Source organism: Dermacentor variabilis, chromosome 4 (assembly GCF_050947875.1).
Source record: "Dermacentor variabilis isolate Ectoservices chromosome 4, ASM5094787v1, whole genome shotgun sequence".
Taxonomy (NCBI): domain Eukaryota; kingdom Metazoa; phylum Arthropoda; class Arachnida; order Ixodida; family Ixodidae; genus Dermacentor; species Dermacentor variabilis.
Window position 1 is genome coordinate 190,033,709 of NC_134571.1, and position 18,982 is coordinate 190,052,690.

At 52.4% G+C, this 18,982-nt stretch overlaps 1 protein-coding gene across 1 annotated transcript in view; it reads right to left on the reverse strand.

Moving 5' to 3' along the window:
- Positions 1–18,982, reverse strand: part of LOC142580026 (uncharacterized) — a 73,481-nt gene that overhangs the window by 32,640 nt on the left and 21,859 nt on the right. The window contains exon 4 of the mRNA XM_075690751.1: positions 17,220–17,422. Within this exon, the coding sequence (XP_075546866.1) occupies positions 17,220–17,422 (203 nt within the window). The remainder of the gene's footprint in view (positions 1–17,219; positions 17,423–18,982) is intronic.

Below are 18,982 nucleotides of genomic sequence, written 5' to 3' on the forward strand. Positions count from 1 at the left end.
CCAACTGCAAAAAAAGATGATTTAAGAGCTAGCTATGGGGACGTTCTTAGCTGGAGGAGGAAATCTATCCGATTTTCCGGACAGAAGTGCAGGACAGGGGTCAGGGGTAGAGCTACGACGCTGAGGAGAGTGCAAAAATAAAAAAAAGCGGATGAAACTGCCTTCGGAGACGTAGTTAAGCCGAAGGAGGAAATCGTTCTGATTTCGCCGACAGAAATTCAGGAAGAAGGTCTGGCTGAGGAGCCACTAGCGGGAAGAAAAAAAAAGACGGACTTGGAAATGAGCGCTAGAAATCGTGCTAAGAGGCATCGAAGAGTGAGGAATGCGGCAGAGAAGACAACCCGGCCAAATAAAGCGAAATACACTAAAACCTGTGGTGGGCGCCGCAAAAAATTAGAAAGGGGCGTTTGGCGTTAGTAATGTTTCCAGTCAGAGCGTGTCCGAGCCGTCAAAGGAGGTAGAATAGGTTGAAGTTTGAAGGTTGAAGTTCATTTTCCCTCAAAGATGAAGGACCGAAACCAAGGACCAAAGAAAGAGACATTCGGCGCGGAGGAGGGCAAAAGCCAGGGGGCAATTATGTCCCCCCTTGGTTGAGTTCTTTCGGGTGTAACCTATATGACACAGCAGAACGTGGCAATAAGGTGACGCGAAGTGGTCATCCTGGGCTGTGAATTCGTAATACGAGGCCTAAAAGGCATTTCGCCAGTACCTACGGCCAGTGGGACTCTACAAGAGGGATCCACCCGAGATTAACCACACGGAGTTCCTTCGCACAATAAAGTTTATTTTTCTATAATATCGGGGGTCTGCAGCGAGGGGAATGACCTACGTGCCCTTTGTGTGCCCTGAGTTACCAGGTTGAAAAGAAAAGCTCTCAGACCGCGGGCGCCTCGAGTACGGCAAAAAGAGATCACGCAACCATCGGCCATTCGGAATGAATAATGACAATACAGATTTTGTGCATACTTTTTGTTTTGAGAATCTCCGAGACTAGAGATTGTTCCGATAAGTCAGTCCTGAGCTTTGTTTTATATTATTTGTTTTAGAAGTTCACTGATATTCTCGGAGATGGTTTTCGCACGCATAGATTTAGAAACATTGTTTTTTTTTTCTATATATCGCTCTCCCTTTATGAGCAGATAGGCTTCTTTTTGTGTGAGATACGCTAGCAACGTCACGTCCAAGTTATTTGTTAGAAACCTGTAGTGTTTGGGAGATTTTTTTTTGAAAGTAACATGCGCTATTTAGAGGAGCCATTATTTAACCATACTATCTTAGAAAGTCTTTCCACCGTTGCTTTAAGGCGTGGCTTGCTCGAACACAGAGAAGGAAAGCCTTGGGGCATGTCCGGCACGTGCGTTCATAATGTTGCCTTTCCGTTGATACGGTCGGTTATATATTGATTTGCATCGACATCACATTTTATTTGAGAGAACTGCTATTGTTGTGCGGTGATGTAGAATCTAACCCGGGACCTGACATAAACCAGATCGCCAAACAACTTAAGGACGTAGCAGCTGATATTAAAGATATTAAAGAAGGACGCCTCGTTCAGATGGACCAAAAGTTAGACGTGTTAACAGCAATCGAGGCAAAGGTGTTATTCTTTGAAAGTGAAGTAACAGATATGAAGGTGTGGTTGCAAAGGCTTGAAGAGAGAGCCGAAGAACTAGAAAATCGGAACAGACGAGCGAATCTATTAGTATATGGCCTCCCTGAAACAGAGGGAGAAAGCAGTGAAAGCCTAGAAGCGGCTGTGAACGACAATATAATTAAGAGCACTTTTGGTCTAGAACCCGTTGGTATTGAGCGCATCACCTTTTAGGTAGATACTCAAGAAATAAAACCAGACCAGTCATATTCAGGCTTCTCGACACTAGACAGAAGACTCAAATATTACGAAAAGGCTACTAGCTCCAACGCTCCAACTTGTCTATCGGAGAGGATTTCAGCCGCAAAATGCGGGAGACTAGAAAGAAACTCTGGGAAAGTGCAAAACCCAATCGGGAAAAACAAGAAAAAGTATCTTTATCATATGACAAGCTCTACAATAATGATCGCGTATTTGTTTGGGATCACGAAAAAAATCAAAGGGTTTCACTACAAAAAAACAGAAAGAAATCGTCCATCAACCCGAAGTCAAACAAGCGTGAGACCCTAACAGCGCTTAATATAAATGCGAGAAGCATAGTAAACAAAGTGGAACTCCTGGAAAGACTGTTACTAGAACACAATCCCGATATAGTGGCCATCACTGAAACCTAGCTATCCCCAGATATCTTCAGTCACGAGATGTCTCCACCAGGTTACTCTTTTATTCGTAAAGATAGGCTGTCTCGTGGTGGCGGCGTGGCCCTGCTCCTTAAGAATGATATTCCATTCGTTCCACTCCCTGAGGTCTCCAACGCGGAGGATGTATTTTGTAAAATATCGTACAATGACACCGGTATATTTGCGGGTTGCGTCTATCGAAGCCCTACTTGGATACGAAGGCGTGCTTGCCTTGCAGGAGTATAAGCAGTTCCACGTTCGTACCAGCAGGGTCATCCTCATGGGGTACTTCAATTTACCAGACCTGAACTGGAGTACCATGAACTACACTACAGCCACATCCTCAGCACTTACGGATCTAATGCTAAATTTCCACCTTTACCAAGTAGTCGACCAGCCAACTCGCTCACATGGCTCTACGAATAACATACTTGGTCTCATACTCATAAGTAACCATTTCCCACTTCACGCAATTGAGATGGCAACAGTCGGTGGTATATCGGACCACGACGTACCTAAATGTAAGCTCTCGCTTGAAGGCAACATAAAGAAGCTAAACCTGGATCGTGCTGTACTAGATTTTCGTAGAGCAGCTCATGACTGTATTCTCGCTCACCTGGCACACGAATTTAATATTTTTCTTCAAGGAGCTTCAGAAACATGTTGTGATGTCAACAATTTGTGGCGTCAATTTAAGTCAATCGTGCTAACTGCACAACAAACTTCATCCCGATTAAACGTTGCAAACCACAAAAGAAAAACCCATGGATATTGCGTGAGGTCCTTCAAGCGAAGCGTAAAGTAAAAAGACTTAGACATACTATTAAAATAAAAGGGCCGAATGAATCTCTGAACGACAAACTGACCTCCGCTCTAGCTGACTTCAGAGGAAAGTTAAAGAATGCAAAGCATCGCTATTTCAGCATAACGTTCCCCGATTTCATAACCAACAATCCACACAGGTTTTGGAAATACTTTCGCCCGTGTTCAGGTGTGTCACCTGAACGGTCTCTACAAGAGAAAACGGCTCGAGCAAACACATTCAATAACTTTTTCTTGTCGGTTTTCACTTCAGAGAATGGCTTAATTCCCTCCCTACCCCGTCCACCTAAAACCATCGATTCATTAAGCATTACCAATGCCAGAGTTCTTAATCTATTGCTTAATCTCAATATCAAGACAGCTAACGGGCCAGATAATATCCCGAATGAGTTTTTAAAAACGTATGCAGAATGGTGTAGCCAATACCTTGCCATTATACAACGCAAATCACTTGCGTCTGCACAACTACCAGATGACTGGAAAAAAGCGAAGGTGATTCCAATACATAAGTCTGGCGACAGCAATGAACCTTCTAACTACAGACCAATCTCACTTATCAGCACATCTTGTAAAATATTGGAACATATTATCTTCAAACATATCACTATATTTTTTGAGCAAGAACATATATTAATATCTCAACAACACGGCTTTAGAAGTGGCCTCTCAACGGTCACCCAACTAGCCGAATTGGTGCATGACCTTGCGCTCAACCTAAACAACCGAAGCCAGACAGACATGATCCTCCTCGACTTCAGCAAATGATTTGATTGTGTAAGCCATGTAAAATTAGCTGCAAAACTACAGGCTGCAATCGGGAACGGTCAGATAAAGGATAAAGAACATCTTATCGCATCGAGCACAGTCCCTTATTGTAGATAACACCCCTTCCAGGTCTGTAGCTGTCACCTCCGGTGTTCCCCAAGGGTCAGTACTGGGCCCATTGCTATTTTTGATCTTTATTAACGACATTGCTGGTAACATTTAATGTGACATTAAGCTCTTCGCGGATGATTGTAATATTTATAAAGAAATTGTCAGTTACGCAGACCACTTATTATTAAACAGAGCATTTGATTTGGTGTCTAATTGGTGCGAAGAATGGCAAATGTCAATTAACACCAGTAAATCTGTATGCATGTCCTTTACAACAAAAAAGAAGCCTTCGGAATTTACTTACGGCCTCGGTGGCACTTGCCTGAATAAAGTAAACAACCACAAACACCTAGGTTTGACATTCTCTTCTGACCTTTCACGGAACTTACATATTGATAACATGACCCCAATCGCATTACGCAAGCTTTTTTTTTTCTTAGACGATGTTTACGCCTTGCACCGAAGCATACCAGACTACTAGCCTATACAACTTACAACTATCTTAGAATACGCTAACATCGTCTGGTTCCCGCACACATCAACTAATATATCTAAACTAGAAAAGGTGCAGAGAAAAGCTGTGAGGTTCATTTTTATCAAATACGGGCCCTATGACTCCCCAACAAGCCTCTTAGCTAATGCAGGTCTTAATACACTCTCTGTTAGGGCCAGAGAAGCCCGCTTAATATTCATCTACCAACTAATGCACGGCAGTTATAAGATAGAGCGAGCTAAGTACATTACTTTATATCATGTCTATCGCGAAAGAATCGTCCATTTACACTAAACCAGTACAGTGTTCGCAATGACACGTTGAAGTTCTCACTTTTCCCACGTGCCATCAAAGAATGGAATCTCCTCCACTCAGACATAGTTTCCTCTCCGTCACTTTCATCATTTCTCAACCTACTAGACACATCCAACAGAGAAGACGCCACTTAAAGCATCCACACATATTAAACTGTAATACTTACTTCTGCGCGTGGAATGTCTGCATTTCAACCCCCAAACTGGCCGCTTAAGCGTGGTTATCTGTTAGCTTTATAACTTCTCTAATCTTACATGGGTCATTTATTCGCCATTTTTATATAAATTCTAGTAATATTATACTATTGTTATACCAACTATTTTGTTATGTTGTTATGGCCATATTGTTGTACCAACCAAAAGTATTAAAGCTTCCTTAACTACTGTAGAAATCGCCAATGACGATGTGAAGTACGTCTCTTTTTTCTTTCTTTTACTGTACCATGTATGTACCATGTTTTACTGTACCATGTTTCGCAGAGAATTCATTCTCCAGTGTGACGCCAGCAAGCGTGGTCTAGGTGTCGCCTTGCCCAACTTAACCAAAGTAGTGAAGAGCATCCCGTGCTATACCTCAGTCAAAAACTGGCACCGCAAGAAGAGGTGTTCAGCATTTCTGAAGAAGAGTGTTTTTGCGTAGTATGGCAATCCAAAAGATAGGATGCTGTTAGTGTATAGGATGACCACTGTGAGCTTCATATAGACGTACAACGACCAAAATAAACGTTTGAAGAACAAGACGTTTCGGCTTAGCCGTGTTCACAATAGGTCGAAAAACGTTCGCGAAAAGGCCTGCTTAGATAGATTTTAGCATTTGGTGCAAGCACGCCCGTAAGAAGGGGAAGGGTTCCTTCGTTTTTATTGAGCTTGTGTCCCGTTGACTGCATCTCGAGGGACTGCAGGTACAGGCCTGACTTCCAGTTTTTTTCCTGGTCGATTAGACTAGTGTTCATCCAGTCTATATTGTGCTTAGTCACTGCTGTGTGCTGTGCTTGAAGCCACTCTTCGTGTCGACATCGTTTTGATATCGGCGCAGCCGCTGTTTAAGGTTGCTCGTCTACCCGATGTAGACGCAATCACAATCCGCACATGGGATCTTGTAAACAACTCCAGGAAAGGCTTCCTTCGGCAGCTTGTCCTTCTCACCAGCGAGTGCGTCCCTCACTTTCCGAGCAGGAACGCGAGCCAGCTCAACGTCATGTTTACGCAGCCCCAGTGATAAGTTTAGATAAGAGTGCCTGGTCAACACCTACTTGTTTTGATAAGGCCATCTACAAGCAAGTCCACGGTACACCAATGGTTACCTCTGTCTCGGTGACCATTGCAAATCTGACAATGGAATGGCCAGAAAGTAGTCCTCTCGCTTCTTCCAGCCTATCACCAAGATTTCTTTTCGCGAGGTTCAAAATTGTTTTTGCGTAACCAGCGCTGTGCTCTGGAATTTTTCTCCACGCATCTAAACAACCAAGAAGATTCCATTTAGTTCACCGTAGAGAAGGACGCAGACTTGAAATTAGGGACTATATTGACACTCCAGGCGCATTGCTGCTGTCGCCGTCGCCGTGAGGCTCCGTCAAAGTCCAAACTCGATAACATCGTCGAGGCGCGCCGTACGCTGCATGTGAGAGTGAAAGCTTGCGAGGATGACCCGGCGAACGCGACTCACTCTCGCGTCCGCGCGCGCGCGCGAGAGAGAGAAGGAGATTCTTGAGTATGGGAAGGAAAGGTTGGGGTAAAGTGCAGCGCAGTAACTGTCTCTCAGCAGAGGACACCTCAACCGCGCTGCACAGGGGGTAGGGAATGAAAGTAGGGGGAGAGAAGGAGCACCAGAAACAGCAGCACGCCGCGGAAATGTGATGGAGCTAAAGGCGGTCGGCGAGGCCGACAGCCTCGGCGTATGTCAGGAGCGCACGTAGAAGTGTCCTGTGGCGTGAAGGGCAGCCCGAGGGGTGCAGGAGTTCAGTCACGGTGTCGCATGGCAGGCCGTGCCCACGGTAAACACGGGCAAGGGACGCGCGCGCGAGCGAAAAGTTGGGGCACTCACATAGCAGGTGCTCGAGTGTCTCGATCGCGCCGCAGTCGCGGCAAAGGGGAGAGGGGGCTCCACGCAGTCGATGCCGCCGCTCGGCGGGCCACACAGAACCGGTGCGAAGGGCGAGGAGGAAGGCGCGCTCGCGCCTAGTGAATCCGGTCTGCGGGAGAGGACGCGGTGGGCGCCCCTGCGCAACTCGGTCGTCGGGATGGCGGAGCGCGAGCTCCCGTCTGAAGTGGAGTCGCGCTGTATCCAGCGAGCTCACCCGGTCTGTCAGCGCGGTCGACGGGTCGTGTGCGCGCCTGGCCAGCTGGTCCGCCGTCTCGTTGCCCGCGACTCCGACGTGCGAGGGGATCCATTGCAGGCGTAGGTTGCATCGCCCCTTCAGTGCGTGCAGACGGACGGCAAGGCGCTGTGCAAGGGGCGGCGCGCGCTCGTCGAGTAGCAGCTGCTGCAGCGCGGACCTCGAGTCGCAGAGAATCGCCGCGCTGGTGATGTGCGGCGACTCCTCGAGGATGTCCGCAGCGAGGTGAAGTCCAGCTAGCTCCGCCGTGGTAGAGGAAGCCCGATAGTAGAGCCGGCACTGCTTCGTGATGCCAAGTTCGGGAGCAACACAGGCGGCAGCCGCCGAGCCGTCGCTGAGGACGGAGCCATCGGCATACAAGTGCGTCCTTCCTCCCAGGTCGTCCTCGATCCTGGCAGCAGCCTCCTGCTGTACAGCGCAGAGAGGCGTGCGATGTTTGGAGCGGACGCCCGGGAGGTCGAGACACGCGTGAAGTGGCGTGCGCTGGTGTGGCGGTGGCCAGGTCGGCGGTACGGGCGGAGGGTCGACCACCAGGCTGTCGTACAGTTCGCACACTGTTCCCACTCGTGACTGGGGCAGGCAACGGATGAGGGACAGGATGGGTCCTGCGTCCGGGGCACAGGAGAGGCGCTCGAGGTGACCGAGGGCACGCAGGTCAGCCGTCAAAGAGACGGGCCACGCGCCAGTTTCCGCGAGCGTCTCCGCAACCCGCGATGAGCGAGGGAGGCCGTGGCACATGCGAAGCACTCGGCGGTGGTCGCTGTCGATGAGCTGCCACAGCCGGGCACTGACACGGCACAGTGGTAGCGCGTACAACACTTTCGGCAGTGCCACCGCAGAGTAGAGCGCCGCCGCGAACGAGGCAGGGCAGCCGTCGCCACGGGCGAGAAGGCAGCGCACCGCACTCTCCACTCGGCGCATCTCAGCGCGCAGCCGGCGCACAGCAGCGAACCATGTGAGGCGGTTGTCTATCGTGAGCCCCAGGTACCGCACTGTCAGGCGCCAGGGCAGGGGCACTCCTTCGACGAGCACACAGCCGGTGCGGCGGCGGACACCGCAGGGGCGGATCAGGATAGCCTCGGATTTCGTCGACGACAGCCGCAAGCCGATGGCGCGCAGGAAGTTCGCGACGCCGTCCAGCGCCTCCTGAAGCCGGTAGCGCATCTCCCCCGTCGCAGAGGTCGGCCCGTGCACGAGAAGCGCGATGTCGTCTGCGTAGAGCACAGCACGCACAGGGAAGCGGCCCCTTTTGGGAATGCACTCGATGATGGGCGCGAGGGCAAGGTTGAACAAAAACGGGCTCAACACGCTTCCCTGAGGCACACCGCAGCTCACAGGACGGGGCGAGCCGACCGTGCCCCCGACTCGGACAGCTGATGTTCTCCCGGCGAGGAAGGCCTCGATGTAAGCAAGGAGCCTGCCCTCCACACCGAGCGCCCGCACGGCCGAGAGGATGGTGTCGTGAGGGAGGGAGTCGAATGCGCTCTGGACATCGAGGAGCAGCAAGAAGGCAGTCTCCCTGTTGAGCCTGGCCTGCTCGAGGGTGCCGACGACGACAGCGATGCAATCCGCCGTGGAGCGGCGAGCGCGGAAGCCGCACTGCTCGGGAGGTAGAGCACCGCGGGCATCCGCAATCCACTGGAGCCGGGACAGAGCCATCGCCTCCATCGTCTTGCCCGGGATAGACGTGAGGGAGATCGGCCGGTATGAGGCAGGGCTGTGAGGTGGCTTGCCGCGTTTCAGCACGGGGACGATTACAGCATGTCGCCACGAATCCGGGAGGGAGCCGCTGTGCAGGACGTCGTTGTAAGCGTCGAGCAGGAGGCGGCGCTGCGGCTCGTCCAGGTTTCGCAGCATCTGCAGCGTTATCCCGTCCGCCCCAGGCGTGCTGCGGCGGCGCCGGCCGCGCGACAGGGCCCGCTGCAGCTCGTGATGAGTGAAGTCACTCTCGCACAGGCTTGTGATTGCCTGTGCGTGGTTTGTGTGAGCTTCGCCCCGCACGAACACCGCAGCGTACAGCGCTTGTAACACAGCCGGGGGCGCGCTGGAAGCAGGAGGGGTGGCAGCAAAAGCGTTCGCCAGAAGCTCTGCGAGCTCCAGCTCGCTGATCCCGCGCGCTATGGCGATGGCTAGCACCGGAAACCGCGGTGCCTTCGGGTTCAGGAGGGCCCGGAGGACTCGCCATCCACGGCGCTCGTTGCACGGCTGGGCGAGTGACGAGCAGAGGCCGGCCCAAGATCGGCGGCGCAGCTGACGGGCGTGTCGTCTGCACACAGCGTCCAGGCGGTTGTACAAAGTCCAGTCCGCCTCGGCTCCGGTTCGCATCGCTCTCCGCTGAGCGCGGCGGCGAGCGGCGCGCACATTGAGGAGCTTGATGTCCGGGCAAGGGGAACCGGCAGGTACGGCAACACGCGTCGAAGCCCGATTCGCGCACTCTGCGATGTGCGCGAAGAAATCGTCGCCGCGTGGTGTTTGGGCACAGAAATCGCGGAACATGGGCCAGCGCACTACCGTGTACACACGCCTGGCGCCGCGATTCGGCTGCACAGGGGAGAGGGAGATGGGGAAGAGGTCGGATCCCGCGGTGTCCGGGGCACGCTGCCACTCGTATGAGCAGCGCTCCGATACAAGCGCGAGATCGATCACTGTGGCGGTCCCGCTGCGACGGGCGAAGGTGGGCTGGCCGCTGTTGATGACGGCAAGGCCCGCCGCACCGGCCGCGCCTATCAAGTTCTTCCCCCGGATGGTGGTCTTCGCAGAGCCCCAGCACCCATGATGCGCGTTGAAATCGCCGCACACCACACAGTCACGCGCGAGCGAAGCGGCGAGGCGCGACAGGGATGTCATGTCGCACTGCAGAGCGGGTCGCACGTACACACTCGCGACAGACGTATCGGTGCCGCGCACACGGACGGTAACGGCCACGCACTCGACCACTGCACAGCACAGATGTTCCGTGGCGATGAGGGCGTGCGGGAGAGAGGCACGCACATACACCGCTGCGCGAGGGGAGCCAGGCGGGTGCGCCGCGTCGGTGCAGGGCGCAGCATCGCAGTCGTCGCGTCGGCACTCTGTGGGGCTGCTGTATCCGATGTAGCCGGGCAGCGAGACCTCCTCTGCACGCGCATACGTTTCCTGGAAGGCGAGGACGTCGTAGTCGTGCAGAGGCAGCTGCTCGGCCAACTCGGCATGCCTTCGCCGCAGGGAGTTGCAGTTCCACTGCAGGATGCGCGGCCGACATTCAGCAGTGGGACTGGCCATGATGGTTCGGTGGCTGTTGTAAAGCCACTGCCTGCAGGCAGATGGGTCGTAGCGGGTGGTCAGCTGGCAGCATAGCGCCGACTGCTTGCATGGTAACCAGCAGGTTTGCTACCAGCTGATCCACTGTAGTCTGGCCAGGGGGGGCAGCATTGTCCCGTGTCTCTTGACGGCGCGAGGTTCGAGGGGCTGGTACCGGACGCTTGGGTTCGGGACTGGGGCCTTTCAGCGCGCTCGCATATGACCGCGCCAAGGTTGAGGACTGCTGCTGCTGCTCCTCCCTGACTGCTGCCCTGACAGCACGCCTCGACAGTGCTGCGGTGGAAGAAGCCATGATGGTTGCCACCTGGCGTTCTTCTTGCCATTTGGGGCAGGCGGGGGTGTCGGCCCTGTGGGGGCCCCCGCAGTTCCTGCAGCGAACCGTCCGGCAGGGTTCGCCCTCCGCATGGCTTGTGCCGCAGGAGATGCAGTCGGACGGCCAACTGCAGGATTCCAGCACGTGCCCGAAGCGGCCGCACTGGCGACACTGCACCGGACGCGGCCTGGCCGGCCTCACCCTGAAGCCGAGCTTGAAGAGGCTCAGGTGTTCAGGGGGGACCGGTCCCGCGAACCGGACAGTGACGGTGCTCCCGTCCCGCGTCGCCGACAGCACTGGAACGCTCGACTTCATGGCTCCTAGCAGGTCAGCATCCGCGGGTAATCCGGTCACCCCGTGCAGGTAGCCGGTGCTCTGGCCGCGCACGGCCGGCAGTCGGGCAGTCACCGAGATGCCGTGCAGCTCGGTTATTGCCAGCAGCTCCTCCTGACATTCCCGGGTGGTGGTGTCGGCGGCCACGATGTTGCGCCTGTGGTTGACGCGCACCGCAGCAACACCGGCCCGCGATGAGAGGGCCGCCGCGAGTGCGAGGCGCGGTGCTCCCCTGAAGGCTCCGCCGGGCGCCGAGGGCCGGAAGAGCACCGTACCGATGACCGCAGGGTCCACCGGGAGTGCTGCAGTCTCCAGGGCCTTCGCACGCCGCCTGTCCCACCTCGATTGCACGAGGGTGAAGCCATCTGAGGTTGGCTCGCTGGCGGGTGGTGTCTGCCTCATTACAGCCGCTGCAGGCACGCTGGGGGCGACAGGGCTGGCGGGCGGGCGCCGCGAGCCGTCCGAAGCGACGGGAGACGAAGACGAGGCAACGGCAGGAGCTTTGTTGTGCTTCTGGTGCTTCTTCCCCTTTCGCTTCGGCAGCGGGGCAGGCTGGCGTGGCGGGTCCCTCAGGAACCGCGCCGCGGGGTGCTCGGCGCCCCGCTTGGACGAGCCGGGGGGAGGTGCGTCCGCCAGCTCCATCGCGTCGGTAGCGTTGTCGCGTGCAGCCGTAGCGCTAGCGGACGCCGTTTCCGGAGGGGCACCCGGTTGGGCGGCCGGAGAGGAGAGGGTGGCGGCTGCTTCTCGGGAGGGTGGCAAGATGGCGCCGCCCTGGCCTGCCCCCTCCACGTGGCCGCTGGCTTCAACGTGCTGCTCCGCGCTGGGGGGAGCATACGGCGGCTGCTTGCGACGCGCGGTTGCCTCGTCGTCGTCGCTCTCCGTTTCACGAGCTCGTTTTCTGGAGCTCGACAGGTCCATCTCGTCGTCAGAGGAAGGGAGCGGGACTGAAGCATGGGGCTCCTCGCTTGCGGAGAAATCCTCCGCGGTAGGCTTCGAGGCTACCTCGGGGGCTGACGGACTCGTGGCGTCTCCCGGGGCAGCCTCAGTCTGTGAGGGAACCACGGGTGGAGCAGTGGTGGTGGTGGCTCGTCGACGAAGCCATTCGCCCAGCATGCGTGAGGCCCTCACATGCAGATCCTCCCTGGCGCGTAGCTCGTCAAGGGACGCGGGGCCGAGCGTCAGCCGGCTCATGCTAGCATGGCGTCGGTGGCGCACGGGCGGCGGGCGCTCGCTTGGCGAGCGAAACTCCATCGTGGGCTGCGATGGCCTCTTCTCGCGAGCGGGAAGAAGGCCAAGTGCAGCGAAGGCACGTCACACGTGAATCTCGAAGGTCGCAGGAAGCGTCCGTTGTCGTGCTCGGAATAGGCGAGGAAGAGCGCGTGAGACGCTGTAGCGTCTGCTGCTGACGCAGGAGCTCCAAACCTCACGTCCGCACACGATGGTAGCTCCGAGTGGACTCCCGCGCGAGCAAGGCGGTCCAGAAGTGCGCCCTCTCCTGTCGCCCGCGATTTAGGGGGGTGAGGCGAGAAAGGGGGGCGTTCTTCTCCGGCGGCTGCTGCTTACGGCGGCACCGCGCAGGTGCCGTTCTTGAAAGCGATCTGCGACATGGCCGAAGTGCGCGTCCGCGTGCACCTAATCTTCAAAGCCATCTGCGATGTTTGGAGAGTGCGCGTAGTGCAGGTAGCTTCCTACGTGCTACGCCTTCGACGTTTCGTTCGCGTTGAAACGAGATCCACCAAGGTCATTTCACTCGCAGCTGCTGCCGCGATTCCTCACTCCAGCATTTTGGCAGCGAGTTCCCGCGTTGATGGAGCTATAAGTGTTCATGTTTACCTGTGCGCACGTGACACCATACTTGTTAGCTAAAACACGTTTGCGGGCTCTATGGTATAAATCAATGATCTGTCTTTTCTTTATTTGTACAAGTACCAGTACTGCCTCCCTGCTGAACATTAAGTTTGTAGAATGGTCAAGCTGCCGTGGTGTAGCTTTCTTCGGCAAGCCCTCCATCGGTATTCTAAGATCGGGAAATAAAATTGAAATAAAATTTCAATGAAATAGACTGAACGAGGACGTCGAAAGAAACATCTACACAGAGACAGCACTGTCTCTGTATGTCTCTTTCTACGTCCTTGCTCGGTCGCGCTTACACATTCTATCATTGTTACTTAGCTAGTAAGCGAATCTTTACAAGCTTATACGGCCGCTTATCCATGTACTAATCTGCTTCGTAATCGGGGCTTCGCCTTTCGGGCGAAACTGCGACTTGTGGGAGGTGTTGGTAGAAAGGAGCAATGGTGCGCTTTATTTCAACATTTCCAGAAAGAGTAAACACTAGCCGGTACCTTAATTTGTTGTCTGTTCGTCCTCACACTGAAAGATGTCAGTAGTTAACTGCCTGTTGGGCCGTACGAGCCAAATTTGAGCGAAAGACCTAAATTCCTATGTACAGACAATCTGGAAGGATCTTTTGAAGGGCGGTTAGCCCTCTATGTTCATTAAAGATGTGGAACAACATCTGTTCAACCCTTTAGAACCTTCCAGCACCCGTCAGAAAGATGCGCCCCCATTCCCTACGTGCTCGGGATAAGCGAGACCTTATCACGCGTGCACCGTAAGTATAACATTGAGGCGGCTCACGTTCCTGTGCGGTGACTGAGGCACGCACTAACGTTTTTAACGTGCACACGAACGTTTTTGCACTGCATACCCATTCGAATGTGGCCACCCCGGCCGGCATTCGATCCTGTGCCCTCTCGACGACCTCGTAGCATGGTCATTGCAGGTCTGCTGCTCTGTACAGCGGCTTCTTTCGGCGCCTTGAAATCTGCTAACGCCGAGGAAGCGCGCTGCGCTAGAAATGCGCGTTAATAGTGCCGTGGCGGGCATGCCAGCTCTCATCCCTAATATGCGACGTGCTATTTTTTTACAGTGCAGCTGTTAGAACCTCGTTGGGTTTCCCTTGACGTTCGCAGCTTCGCCGAGCTGGGGGTGAGAGGTTTGGGAGAGAGTGAAACCGGGGTATAAACACAACATCGCGCAGCGTAGCGACGCGACGATATAGGTGGAGCCTAGCGGGAGAGAAGGGTTGGCGCGGCGGCGACGCGGGTGGTGTGACGTGATTGTTGTCCGATAAAAACCCGCGCACTCGCTTTGGCGGTCTTCTTTCTCGCAGTGGAAAAAAATTGTACGTGGCTGTGCTATCGCAAAAACCAGACACCAGAGAAGCCGGGGGAAGCCCAGCAAAAGTGTGTGGTTCAGCACTAGTTTACTGGCCTTTCCCTAGCTCCACTGGTCCCTGGCGTTTGTGATAGCATAGCCACGCATATTTTTTTTTATTATTTACAGAATTTTCAAAACTCACTTGTGGCATACAGTATAATTCTACTTACTCTGAGACGGACATTATGTGCGCGAGAAATCTAAGAAAATGCTTCTCTTATAACCATTTGTGATCGCATTTTAAACGAATTACGTTACGGCACATGTTGCAATTCACGAGCTGTAGCCGGTGACTTAGATTGTCATACCTACTTTATTTATTTATTAGTATTTATCTATAACGATGAATGAAGCGTTTCGTCCCCTTTCCTGCCTCGATCGTTTTCCAGCCCCGTGTTTGTAATGGTTTCGATAAATACGTTCTTTCTTTAAGTACTTGTTCAATGGTAACTGATTCATTATAAGCTAGGAAAACGAGTAGTAAAGCGCAAAAGCCATGCACAGCTGCTCTTGCTACTTTTGTCCTTTGCAACGAAGCTAAAATGCAGACGACGCGCAGCGTTGTAAAAGGCACAGGGTTATTTTTTTCTAACGATCCGGAATGTGCTGTAGCATTTCAATCACGAGAGCTCTACCAAGCCAGTCATTAAGATATAGAAGTCTTATATATACCGACAATGCGCGTTTTAGACGCACATTTTTTTAGTGGTGCTATTTCTTTAGTCGCGGAGGCAATCGGTTCTAACGCTTCGGTCATCTGGGCGGGGCGTCTCCCGTCTTCTAAAGTTGTGCCCCACTAAAGGCATATACGGCCTTCTTATTTATGACGATGGGTAAAAAGACGTCCTTCGTGCTTTTATATACAGAGACGCGTCTCAGTACTTTAGCGCGAATCTCGGTACGGTTTGAATTTGTGTGTGACTGGGAGTATGTTGCGTAAACCCCGCGAATGAAGCTGTTAGGAGCAGCGTATATGGCGGTGACTTTCTGGGCGACAGACAAGTGCTTGTCCTGTGTCAGCTCTTTTTCTGACGTATCGCCCTGTATAGCAACGTGCACATTTTGCGATCATTATTCTGTATCGAGAATTCCAGTCTCGTACTCTGACGTCTGTCGCTGATGTCCGACGAACATCGGTACGAGTTCAAGAATTTCACACACACTTTCTGGGAGCCTGAAAACCCCAGCATTTCAGAAGTCTCTGGTAACCTTCAATGTATCTTTCTTTATTTAGGAAGGAACAGCGCCAACTAAGACGATCACGAGAGGGAGAACGACACAGGACAAGCGTATCGTTCTCCCTCTATTGATCCTCTTAGTTGGCGCTGTTCCTCCCTAAATAAAGTATGCACCATCTAGCCCAAATGAATGTTGTCTTGAAGTATCTTTCTTTCGTTCGATACTGTAGATGCCTTTTGAAGCTGACAAAGTTACGCGAGCGTTGCAGAGTAGGATCTGCTGCTTCAAAAAAAGAAATGATTGCCACAAATCGTCTCAACAAGCCCCAGATGTCATCGTCCGAGGAATGACCATGGAATGTTTGAACGCCTTAATATTGCTACGCATAGCATTTTGTGCATTAATGTCCTTTCATTACTGTATCTTTGTCCCCACAGAGCGTTACACTTCATTCTGATTAAATATGACGATAAAGACCCAACGTTGCCACTGTCGCAGTCAATATTATCGGTTAACAACCAGTCGCTGTCTTCTAGAAAAATGACGGTTTTCCGTACTCCTCGAGTTTTTTTTTTTTTTCATGGAAAATGCGCTGGATACACATGTGCAGAAACTGACAGATGTGCACAATAAATGACGAGATGCGTATACATACGTAGAGCATGAGCCTATAAGTTAGTCAATATCTTGAACAAGAGAGTGCGAAGGACTATCGAGCACTGCATTTCTTCCTTTAAAGGACCAAGGACATTCTTTCTGCAGGGTAACGTGCCGCTGTCACCTGCTGGTTCCACTGTAATCTGTTTTCACTGCTGTAATCCCGCCAAACATTTTTTATGCCGTGCTTGTAACTTTTTGCGTTTACTCATGTATAACACCCCCTACAACAATGTCTCAGGCCGAATGTAGGTGTGTTAAGAAATAATCAATAAGTAATATATGGCAACTTCGAATTATGCTCCATTCTATGTAAACCTGCTATTGCGTACCTTTAGCAGACAGATAGGCTCACAGAGCACCACAATTCGACATTGAAATGCTATCTATATATCACTGTCACAATTGGCGTTGCCGTCCACGACCTTCTCACGGAGCTCCACCCATCCTGACATTGCCGGCTGTTTCACCCTCTTATCTTCTTTTCGGCCATTAAAGAAACCTGCGACTGGTTTCCCCTGCTTTTTTTAGTCGTTGCACACGTCAAAAAGCTACGTTCGTCAGGCGGACACACATTGCTCGTCAAATAGTTTGTTGTCCGCCCTACGCCAACACCTCGCAAACATAAAATTTTTTGTAGGATCGCCATTACAGTACTGGCGCGATCTTGCTAATAAGGGCACCATCGTGCTGTCTTGCTCTCTAGTACGGGCTGCTGTCACTCCATCACGGTCCTTACCAAAACATGCCTCAAGTGACTCCTGTCACACATGAAATTGTCACAGCTCACTTTGCCATCACTGTCGGCTCACCCACCGACGTTGCTCATATTGAGAGGCTAAAATCGGATGACCCCGCCGGCAACGCCTTCTCTTCACTGGCAGCTGGACGACACTCTTGAATCGGGTGTTACTGTCGAGGGGCAGCCAAGCTAATTGGCACAGTGAGGGATATGACGCCCCGCCAGCTACGGCGACGAGGGAAATTTGAAAAAAGGATAAAGCTAAATACAACCTTACGTTTTCCTACATACATTGTAAACATGCATAGCTGCGCTTGCGCTTCCCTCCACCAGAATATTTTGCACAGTGAAAACGGCATACCGTGACATTCCAATGTTGGCCAGGAAACCATAGTGAGTAAGCTGAACGCCCTTGGGTAGACCCGTGCTTCCTGACGTGTAGATGATGGCAAATAGACACTCCCGCGGGTCCCCAACGGGCACTTCTCCGAACGAACTTTCATCCAAGTCGGCAAACGGAGCCATCGACACAAATCCATCCGCAGATCTCGTGGAGAACAGGCCCTGATGAAAGACACAGATTAGCGACAATTATTGCACTTCTGTAACATTTTATTCGCTCGTGTAGATCATAAACGAACATTTTTACTCAAACAGCAAGCTATATATGTCCCTATCAAATAATGTCGTATTTTTGCATAAATTTCGTAATGTAAACTTCAACAGCAGTACCATAATACATGCCGCTGAGTTACTCTCACATTTGAGCAATTTCGACTGACTATCTAGATTGTGGTGGTGTACAGTGTGCCGTCTGCTGCTTGTCCGGCGCTCCCAGTGATTCGTCATCAGAGAGGCCTGGACTGTAAACTTTAAGTAGTCAAAATTGCTAAATATATGCTTCAGATTTTTCCTTGTCACCATACCCCATCATGCACCTTTTTCTTCCCTCTTTCTTTCTCTCTTCCTTATCCCTCAACGCCAAGTAGCTGGCTAAAAGAATGTAGCTCAGGCTGACCCCCTGTGCATTTCGTGTCATTAAACCTTTCTCTCTCTGATCATCAGAGAAGATAAAGAGTAAGACATATGGCGCGGTGCGCTTGAGATTAGTCGTACGCATATTCGCCCCCATGAGGCCCACTCCACAGGCCACCTGGTTTGCACAGCATGCGGCGTGGGAGCTGTGCGCGCGACCTACTCGCTGGATGTTGTCGTGTGGCTGCAGCGTCGGACGATATCCGCATGCAATGAAAACGTCCATAGCGTGTACGCCATGGCTACGGGGTGCGTAACTATGGCTATCGCCAACCCGGCAGCGCGTGGCTGGCGCGCAGAGTGCTCGCCATGGAGTGCGATAATGCCGCGTGAGGTGCTAGCCTCTTTCGTCGCTGAAGGCGGCACGAAAATCGGGCACAATTTCTTTCTGACGCAAACTCGTTGATTCGCTCAAGTCGAAAGTGAGTCACAGAAATGCAGCGCCCAATGCCAAGACGTAACTTTGAAGCGCGTAAACAATGGACAGGACAGAAGTGAAACGACATATATACACACAAGTGCATACGATAGCGCTCAATTCTGCATGCCGTTTCCTTTGTGTCTCGTCCTTTGTTTACGCACGACGAAGGTACATCATGGAATACTAACTAGCGCGATCTCTAACACTAATAAGCCCAATACTAATTCGCTACTATGATTGAGAGCTCGATACGAGGGTATTCCCATAGGCGGACAGCGAGACGATCGTATCTGATAGGCGCCTCACTCAGTTGGCTTGCATATTGTTCCTTCGCTGTCAAGTATGGCGACAAAATTACTCCTGTTTTCATTTAAGACAGATCCAGTAGGTAGAAGTAATGATGCTAAGGGATATAAGTCTTTTATTACAAGCTGCAGGACAACGGGGCGGTGGCACGATCGCAATCGGAACCGGCAAGCGGAACCCCCAGCCAGCGAGCTATAGGCCTACGATCTCCCAGTAATCGGCGGCTCTCTTGGCTTGCTTGTTCCTTCTGTGCTGCCATCGTTATCAAGAAAGACAATTACATTGTCGTTTAAGTACGACATAATTCTCTACGCGCTTTGTTGGCGACTGTAAGCGCTTTACTACGATCTGTGGTCGGATCG